General features: G+C 53.0%; 1 protein-coding gene across 1 annotated transcript; it reads left to right on the forward strand.

Moving 5' to 3' along the window:
• Window positions 1-439: 439 nt before the first annotated feature.
• ACAA1 (acetyl-CoA acyltransferase 1) lies at window positions 440-9,004 on the forward strand (the record flags this gene model as incomplete). Its single annotated transcript, XM_010146106.1, has 11 exons — window positions 440-533; window positions 836-893; window positions 1,720-1,799; window positions 2,215-2,257; window positions 3,684-3,782; window positions 4,191-4,271; window positions 5,969-6,159; window positions 6,259-6,438; window positions 7,175-7,230; window positions 7,976-8,121; window positions 8,929-9,004. Coding segments are annotated over 11 exons (1,104 nt in total), but the record flags the coding sequence as incomplete, so codon positions are not given.
• Window positions 9,005-10,069: the final 1,065 nt, after the last annotated feature.

Genomic DNA, 10,069 nt, shown 5'->3' on the forward strand with positions numbered 1-10,069 from the left:
CCAGTGCCTCACCGGGCGGCCCCGGGGCTCGGCCGGAGCACGGTGCCGGGGTGGCCCCAAAGGATCCAGGTGACTCGTCATCGTCCTGCAGAACAGGGGCGGAGGTGCCGGCGGTGCTTCCCACCCGCGGCGGTCCCCCTCTGCTTTCACGGGATGAACGGGGCGCTCGGCTTGCCCACCCTGTCACACGCTCACGGTAGTCGTTTGGTTTGAAGGCTCCGCAAAGGGCACTGGTGTAAAACCGAGCCTGAAGGGTACCTGGGCTAAAACCAGGCAGAGAAATTCTGCTTTCATGGGAAAAAAACAGCCACCGTGAGCTGACGAGTGGAGTGGAGCTGCCAAAGTGTCGTACACGAGCCCGCTGAAGGAGTCTGAGGGTGAGCTGGTGACGGGGTGGTTAGTGGTGTCCCTTGGCAGCGCTGATCCCTTTTGCTTTTAGGATACTACACCCGATGAGCTGCTGGCTGCCGTTATGACGGCTGTCCTTCAAGATGTCAATCTTCGTCCGGAGGCCCTGGGAGACATCTGCGTGGGTGAGTGAACTGCCTCTGACCAGAGCTGCGGCTCCTGGGCTCCTGGTCTGGGTAGGTCTGGGACAGGCTGCTGCTGGTGTCCCATGGCATACTGGCAGGTGCCGTGGGGTTGGGAGGGGTTAGCACGTAGCGTCAGGTTTATGAAGTTGGTGTGTCCTTCGTGACTGTCCTGCCAAGTGGGGGGGCTCTGATCTAGGTGCCAAATGGTACCAAGCCGTGGTGACATTAATGTCCCTTCGATGCTGGCAGCAAACAGTGAGGGAAGTGCAGCTGACTGACTGGAATTGTCTCTTTGCACTCAGGAAACGTGCTGCAGCCTGGAGCTGGCGCTTTGATCGCAAGAGTTGCACAATTTCTAAGGTAAACTCAACCAGATCGAGGTTCCTCCTCCCCTTCGCGGGCCTTGGCTGCGGAACAGCACTGGGCCAGAGGTTGTGATGAGGCGTGTGAGCTTCTAGGACGTTACAGCAGATCACCCCTTGCCTAGAAATCAAACATTGATCGAGCGTGTGGAGAGCCGAGACGGGGTTTGGGGAACTCTGCTGGCAGGGGACGGAGGGAGGCTGATTACCCTGGGCTCCCTTCGTGGAGCCTCGGAGCAGGAGAGGCAGCTCCCAGCTGCCCCTGCTGCTTCTCCGCGCTGCGGGGCTGTGCTGCTCTCTGCTCTGCGCGGGCCAGGAGCGGTGGGGTTGTCCCGGGTCTTTGTGCTCGGTCCCTGGCTGTGGTCAGTAGCTGATCTGGAGCTGGATCTCAGCATCCGAGGAGTTCAGCCAGTGTCTGTCGCTGGCATTCGCTTCTGTGCATCGGTGTGTACATCCGCCGCATCGGAGAGGTGCAGGCGCAGACCACCAGGAGTTACCAACGTTGTCGAGCTTTCCCGTGTGTCCGGCCTCGACCAGAGCTCTGGAACGAGGCAGACAAGAGGGCCCTGCTTGTGGCAGACCTTCTGCAGACAGACCTATGGGGAAACCACCCAGAGCTGCTCGCGAATCCCGTTTGGGAATTATCTCTGAACTTTGCTTTCTCTTGGGGCAGGACCAAGTAGGTCGACAAGTGTATGAAGGGATGTGCGCGTCTTGAAGTTGAGGGTTAAAGTTTAATCAAGTGGCTTGATGCTCTCCTAGAGGTTTGGCTTGTTGTGTGGATTTCATCCCCAAGCCTTTGCCAACGCTGTCTTATTTTCTAGTGGTATTCCCGAGACGGTGCCGTGCTGCAGCGTGAACCGGCAGTGCTCCTCCGGGCTGCAGGCCATCATCAACATAGCTGGTGAGCGTCAGAGTCAGCCCCTGCCCTGCCCCCAGGGCTCATTTCTGCTGCCTCAGATCTCTCTGGCCGGTGAAAACGGCGATAATGTCTTCTGCTGTGGGGAGTTCTCAGGGTGTTGTTAGCTGAATGCTTTTATATCCTTGAGCTGCTGGGTGTACCCCGAGGGCAGTGGCTTGGCTTTGTGAGGATAGGGTCTACCATCACGTCCACATCAGGCACCTTCTAGATTGGTCCCTCTGTCCTCTGGCTGCAGATCAGGTCATGGCTAGTCTTCAGCCTTGGCTCAGGTTGGGGAGGGCAGGCGGAGGGAACACCCCGTTTGGCCATGGTGGGTGCCTCAGGCGTTGGTGAAACTACGGCTGGAGGAGGAGAGCTTTTGCCCTAGGTGACAGTAAGAATATTTGTGCTGTTACAGGTGGCATCCGAAACGGATCGTACGACATCGGCTTGGCCTGTGGGTAAGACAGTCTCTACAGCCCTTGCTTAGGCTTCCTGACGGCAGCAGCACGCTGTCCCACCGCTGCAGCTCTTGTGCCTGGAATTAGAAACCCCTCCCACCCCAATCTGCGCCCCCAGGGAAGGAGATGCTGTTTCCATTTGACAGATGGGAGAATAAACCCTGACCTTGGGGCCTGAATTTAAGCGGTGGCTGCAGATGCCGTTTGTGTATTTCCAGAGGCTGCTGAGTGCTTCTGCAGAAGATCGGGTCATCTTAAAGGGTCTGAGGGAGGGGGCGTGGGAGTCCTTTAGTTCCCCCAGAAGATGTGGTCTTGGTGACGTGCTGCTGGGGTTGCCATAAAAGGCCGAGTGTCTGGTACAAGCAGGCAAAGAGCCTGTTTTATTGGGTCCTCCGGCCCTGCAGTAGGACACCACCTGTATGCAGAGCTCTGACTGCCGAAGGAGCCGGCTGTAATTAGCTTTTTAACTAATCTCCAGTTACCTGGTGTCTGAGACCAGCAGCTCTCTTGGGTAAAGGAATGACCGTCCTGCCACTGCTCAAGGTTCGGTAGGCTAACAGCAGCTGTTCCGCTGCAGCTTCGCTCCCAACGTCGTGAGACGTGTTCACTTTTTAGCGGGTTACGTAACCGTTGGGTGGCTTCGGAGAAGCACTAGCGACCACGTTCACTTCAGAAGAGCAGATCTAAAAGGAAAAACCTTATTTTCTGCTTGTCTTCTATTTCCCAGGAATAGTTTTTGTTCCAGGAATAATTTCTTTGGTTTTTACTCTCCATGAGTGTATTGGTGGGGTGCAGAGTGGAGCTGAACCCCTCATCCTGCCGTAGGCTTCGTGGTCTAGGCTGGCTTCACAGAAGCTGCCTAGTCTGCAGCACTGGCCGCATATTTCTGCAGCGGACGCGGTTTCCTTCCGCTTCTGGACTCACTTGCAGGTCAGACTGCAGCCGCTGGGATCGCATCTGAAGTCCTTTGTGTTGCAAAACACAACCAGCTTAACTCGCTTTGGTCTCTTTCTCGTGGTGAGCTTAACGCTGTCCTTACTGTGCTGCCAGCCCCTCCTTACGCTGCACGGGCTGTTTCTGTGGCTGTTGACGGTCTCGCTGGCAGCTCCAGTCCAAGGACCTTGAGTTTCTCATTATGTTTGAGGACAAAAGCGCCAGAGTCATTAAAAATTCCTTCCTGGGCGTGGAAACACGAGAAACTAACTGTTGGCATTGGTGTCCTGTTCTTAGTGAAACAAGGACCCATTTAATCCAGGAACTTGTTTTCATATTGTGGTAATTCTTACATTAATGATGGAAGAGCTCCTGCCTCAGCCAGGTCTCAATTAGGAGCTGCGTTTCTGCAGGGGGATCGACCTAACGGAGCAGCTGCCACCGATGTAGTATGAAAGCACAGGTAGCAAATTCCAGGTTTTTTTGTGTTTAGTGTGGAAACGATGTCCCTGCGAAGTGCAAATAACCCTGGTGACATCAGCTCCAGCATGATGGAAAACAGCAAAGCTCGAGATTGCCTTATTCCTATGGGGTAAGTGTGGCCTCTCCCCCAAGCTGGAGGGATTTGTATGTGGTCTGTCTCTTCAGTGGCCTCTTCAGATCAGCGTGAGTGTGGTGAGCCTGCAGCTGAATGTGTCAGCGTCCTCCTTGGTGCTGTAGGTGAGCTGTGCGACATGGGGAAGATCAGCAGCTGATGACAGATTTCCTTGTCTCGTGGCTTAAGCTCAGTGGCTTAATGAGCAAGGAAAGTAGATCAAACCTTGTTTTGGTCCTAGTTTTGATTCAGGATCTGCTTCTGCCGGGCAGTTCAGGGATGGGAAGGCAGCAGCTCCCTTTGAGACTGCAGCCAGTGCTTGTGCCTTGTGTTGTCTTGGTAGACGCCGACCGCAGCTCCATGAGGTGTGTCGTTGGACTGACTCTGTGGTGTTGTGTTCCCCAGAATAACCTCAGAAAATGTGGCAGAGAAGTTTGGAGTTTCCCGAAAGAAGCAAGACGCCTTTGCCTTGGCTTCCCAACAAAAGTAAGGGTTTGTTTTTTAACCTTTTAGTTAAGGAATAAATACAGATAGAAAACACGCTGCTGCTTCCCAGGAGGGGTTAAGTGTCGCCTTTGTGTTGCCTTTCAAACCTTTGCTAAGAGAGTGTGGAAGTGTCGCTGTTTCTGGAGAACCACCGAGCTCATGAGCAGAGTGCCTTGACTGCGCCGCAGGTGTCTGGCTCACGTGAGTCCGGTCTTCCCTCTAACAACCTTCCTCCAGGGTGGGATCACTGCCGCGGTCTGCTGACCCCTGGGATCCCTCGGACTGTACCGGCGCTCCAGCTTAAAGTTGCTGCCATCGCAGAGTTAAAGTAACTTTCAGAGCTCTGTTTAAGCATCGCCCCGGTCCAGTAGTTTATCTAACACAGGAAGCCACTGCACAGGGCAGTTAACCTTTAAATTCTGGCCCTGCTTCTGGGGGAACTTGGCGTGCCAGCCTTTCTCACTGATAACGCCAGAGGGTGTGTGAATGACCCTACCTCTCCGTGAGGAAAGGGGTGATCTTCTGGCCTCGCTTTCCGGATGTCTGCGGAGTTCCTGACCTGTCCTTCAGCGCTTCGCTCTAGCTCCTGCGGCTACTGAATATTTTCATTTTAGTAGTAGGATTGTCAGGTGATGAGGGGATAAAACAAGCTTTCAGTCTCCAGTTCGTATTCCCTCTGAAGGGTAAATCTTCTAAACCAGCTCTGCTGGGGGAGGCTTTTAAAGACCTTGTTGATGTGAAAGATTAAAACCACGTGCCCCGAGCCAGTTCTAATTTAGCTGATTGCATTCTGCCCACTCCTGTCAGTCCAGTCCTGTCAGTTGTTCCCTACTGCTCATGCTGCTGTCTCGGGGACCAGACCCTGTCTTCACCACGCCTTTGCTGCTCAGTCAGGTCACAGCCTTCTACACAGTCACGGGCACTGTGCAACGTCCGCTGCAGTCATTTGGGGTTGGAAGGTGACACTTCAATGCCAGAAGATGATACCTGAAGTCTGTGGTCTAAAGCTCAGCTTGTCTTTAGTAGGATGAAACGGGAAGGAGTGAAACTCCAGCCGTCCCTTAACCTGTCAGCAGTCGTTAGCATCACGTGGAGGCTTAGCCCGCTTGCCCTGGTTAAACTCTCCAAAATAAGAATTGATATTTGAAGATCAGGGATCATTTATTTTCTGACAGTTGTGATGTGGCTGCAGCACTGCGCAGGTACAGCTTCGTGCTGTGGGCTGCTGGTGGGCAGTCAGTCACAAAGGTGTTGATGGGAACAGAACAGGCATCGCTGCAGTCCCCATCCCTGGAGGGTTTCCCAGCTGTGTCGAGGTGGTGCTGAGGGACAGGGGTCAGTGGGGACCTGGCAGTGCTGGGGGAGCAGTTGGACTTGGTGATCTTAAAGTCTCTACCAACCAAAATGAGTCTGTGGTTCTGTGATTCTTGCTCAGCAGTGTGTGATCCTGTGAGCTGGGTTTAGGGACAGTGCCCATCACGGTAGCGATACATTTCCTGTGACATAGAGGTCAGAAGTTTGTCTTCCCGTGAATGGGAATAAGTATTCGCCTGTCACCTTGTCCCCTACGCAGCGCCGGTGTACCTGTACACCAAGTCACACCTCAGTGCATTCTCCTACTGACTGGTCTCCTTGGCGCTGGTTCTCTCACAGTTCACCCTCGGAATTTTTTAACCTTTCACACTCTTCTTTAACAGAGCAGCGAAAGCTCAGCAGCTGGGCCTGTTTAAAACTGAGATTGTTCCCGTGAAGACCACTGTTGTAGATGATCAGGGCAACCAAAAAGCAATCACCGTGCACCAAGATGAAGGGATTAGGTCCTCCACGACCCTGGAGGGCTTGGCAAAGCTGAAGCCTGCCTTCAAAGAGGACGGCAGCACTACGGCAGGTCAGCTCCCGGGTTACGTTTGTCTTGGTCCTGTGGGTTACCTCCCTTGTACTGGGCTGTGCTCGGGCTAAAGAGGTGTTAATAGATCTCTTCCAACAGGTAACGCCAGCCAGGTCAGCGATGGAGCAGCTGCTGTTCTCCTGGCAAAACGCTCCAAAGCAGCACAGCTGGGTCTCCCCGTCCTGGGGGTGCTCAGGTCCTTTGCGGTGGTTGGAGTCCCCCCCGACATTATGGGCATCGGACCGGCCTACGCAATCCCCGCGGCTGTGGAGAAGGCGGGTGAGAACCACGTGTCAGTCGTGTTCAGCACGGGGTGTATCAGACTGGGAGGACTGGAATGTGAAATGATGCTATTCCAGCGCGTGCAGCTCTCAGCCACCGCAGCAATGAACTTCAGAGGCTTCACAGCGGGTGGCTGCAGCGCTGCTCGCTGCTCCTCATGTGCAGGTTGTCACTCGCTCTCCTGTGAGGAGCTCGGGACTAAACCCCTGCGCAGTCCCAACAGCATTTAACCTGTGGCAAGTGGTTCAGAGTGCACGTAGTGCTCCTTTGGTTCTTCCTTGATATGACCAGAGTGTGGGGGTGGGTTTGGGGTTTGGTTTGGGGTGGTTTTTTCGTTATAATTTTGGCATCTGACCAGTGGAACAGGCTTTCCTCAGGGTTTTGATCGTACTCACCAGGTTAAATAGCTTTTATAGCTGGTGATTCTCGTTGTGTCCACCGGGCTCACCTGTAGTTTTATCTTTGTCTGGAAATACCCTTCAATCTTTAATCCCTCTGCAGAGAAATCGCATGTGATGTAAGGAAACTTAGCAAACCCAGCGACACACCGCCAGGAACAGTGAAGTTTTGTGGTCTTTCCCACTGTCATAAATAAACACGCGTACAAGTGTAGATACCCCACGGGGAGCCAGGGTCCCCACTTTCTGTCACTAGAGGAGAACTGGAACTGGCAATGGGAGGCTTTGATACAGTGACTAGATAAAAATAATCTCCTTTTAAATCCTGACCGTAGGTCTGACGCTGAGGGACATTGATATCTATGAAATTAATGAAGCCTTTGCCAGCCAGGTGAGTGAGCTGCAGCGTCGCGTGGTGGCTGAGTGTATTTATTTCAGCCTGCTCTCCGAATCAAGATTTGGACTTGTTCCACATCTACCATCTTCAGCCCGATGTACAGACTATTTTCATCCCTTCCTCAAAGAAAAATGAGCAGGACATTGCTTATACAGCTTCATAGTTAAGAAAAACCAACAGAAAAATACGTCTGCCAAGTAAGATTGTGATCTTGGCGCTCATATCCTCATACCAGCTTGTGAAATCTGTTTCACAAGGGCTGTAATTCCGTGTTCGTTGGTGTCTGTGTGTCTGTGTTGTGCTCATTAGTTAGGAGGTCCTTAATGAAAGGCAGAAGCGTCACTGCAGGGTCCTCCACGGGCCTGTGCCCTGCCTGGTGGGAAGCGCAGGGCTCGGGTTGAGGGGAAGCTGACAGGCTTAGCGCACTCCTGTGCGCTTCGCTTTGTAGTGGAGTTCCGCCGCATTCCACGGGGAAGGGGGGTCCGGCTGGAGTCAGGCTGCTGCCTACAAACGGTGGGAGGGCAGCTGGCACCGTGAGGTGGAGTTTGTGTAATAACAAGCATCGTTTGAGCTGAATTTGTTTTAAGCACCAATCGTGTGAAGGCCCTAGAGCTGCCTGGGATGGTTTGCTGCCCCACTTCACGTACAGACGAGATCACCATCTTCCCTGCCGGCCTCTGAGCTCTCCTGCAGTAGAGACGAGAGCATCTCCATGAACCCATTCCCTTGGTCTTCCTAGGCTGTGTACTGTGTGGAAAAGCTGGGCATTCCCATGGAGAAGGTCAACCCCCTGGGAGGAGCAATAGCACTGGGGCACCCCCTGGGCTGTACCGGCACTCGTCAGGTCGTCACTCTGCTCAATGAATTGAAGCGCAGAGGGAAAAGGTGAGCAACAAGGACCAGTGTTAGCCTTAACGCCTCACGTGTGGGTAAGTGACTTGGGCTCAGAGGTAGCCATCAGGTTGGGTTCGGCTTTCTCCATCCCTTTGATAGCTTTGACCGTGAATTCCTGATGGCTCTCTGGGGAGGGCTGTGTGATGCTTTGCTGCCCATGAGTGTAGGGTCTCTCCTGGTCCTTGGTGGTGCAGGGCCCTAGGTAGACACCTTCACCATGCAGTGCTGGAGCAGCAAGTCAGCAGTCAGGCTGGACTTGCACCAGAGGATGAGCTGTGTCCTGGCCTAGAGAGGAGGGCTGCGGTGGTGGCAAGCTCTTAAATGCCAAGCAAACCAGGCAGAAACATTAAACCACCTTAAACTGGAGGGGCGGAACTTGCTCTGAAAGCTGGCTTTCCACTCCTTTTTTCCACAAAAAATCCTGCTGTACATCATCTGACTGTCCAAATTTACCTCAGCCTTTACATAGCAAAGCCCTGAAGGGCAGCCTGGGGAAGGAGGAAAGGAACCGTTTCTCCCTCAGCCACCTGAGTTAAAGCAGTTCTTCTATTTGACCTCACCGCTCCTACGGCTGAGACAGGTGGCCGGGGGGCTGGCTTCTGGAGCCCTGCTGCCGTCCAGGAGGCGGGCAGAGGGACGTGTGTCCACATGCTCTGCAGTCAGCACCCTGCAAGGCCTCTGGGGCACCAGGACCTGCTGCAGAGTTAGAATCTCTTGGTGATGCAGTGGGTAGGTCAGATTTATTGTATTTATTTTTTCCCCAGACGATCTGAACCTGATCTGTCTTTTTCTTTTCAGAGGGTATGGTGTTGTGTCGATGTGCGTGGGAACGGGCATGGGCGCTGCAGCGGTGTTTGAGTACCCCGGGAACTGAACAACCCAACAGCCAACTCTGCCTTCTCTAGTAATAGCTCATGATCTGCACTGTGAAATCAAGTGGATTCAGGGATTCCTTACGAGATCTGCAAATTTTAGGCACAAATCGCAAAGTAGAATAAATTGTAGAGGTCTACTAAGCAGGTGGGAAAAGGCGAAAACCCCTGGCATTTGCTTCAGAGTTAAAAGGCATCTGACATGAGAGAAGAAATCAGTTCAGCTGGAATTCGACTACAGCCCCTTGTGTGGTGATGACGAGTGCAAAGTTCTGATTTAATTAGTCCCCTTGTTGTGGGGATAGTGTCAGAGAGAAATAGGTCATGCTGCGGTCATTTTGTACAGCAGGGTACAAAGGTTGCTCGAAACAAAACCATCAGAGCAGAGGAAAAGGCTTTCCCAGGGTTTTCTTACGAGTTCACCAGCTTGCAAGAAGTCTAGAGCAGCTTCTTGGTTTGAAAGCAGAGCAAAGACACGACATCATCTCCTTTACAGCTGTGTCTGCCCTCTCCACCACACGGGCTGGGTGTGCCTGACGGTGGAGGATGTGCTGGCGGTCTCTGCTTTAAACCCAGCTGCTGTGAGGCTGCCAGTGAGGGAGGGGGGAGGGACTAGAACATAATTCCACAGGAGGTGCTGCAGTAGAAAGGTTCTGCGGAATTGCCAGGAGGTTGGAAGCGGCCGTTCCACCTATACAACACATTTCTAGTCACCAGCCTGTGTGACTCCTAACTTAGAGGATGAGCTTACGCTTACTAATCTTTACTTGCCTAACGTGAAATGGGTTTCAGCCCTGCTCTGACTGCAGGAAGGTCAGTGACGCCTCAGTGCTTCAGTGCCCTTGCAAACGTGTTTCACCTTGTGAAGTTCTCTTCCCTCTCTTATGAGCAGAAAAGTCGTTGAAACTCAGAGCTAACAGCTTGAAAAAGAAATGTACTGATGAGACCATGTCATGTCAAACATTTAAATTTGTGACACAGGCTGAAGTTCTCCGTCCTGGCTCTTGTTTTTGCACTTAGTAATTCAACTGGGCTCTTGCAATATCTTTGTGTTGATTTTCTGGTGG

The sequence above is a fragment of the Buceros rhinoceros genome, unplaced genomic scaffold, assembly GCF_000710305.1.
Source record: "Buceros rhinoceros silvestris isolate BGI_N320 unplaced genomic scaffold, ASM71030v1 scaffold7902, whole genome shotgun sequence".
NCBI classification, from domain to species: Eukaryota; Metazoa; Chordata; class Aves; order Bucerotiformes; family Bucerotidae; genus Buceros; species Buceros rhinoceros.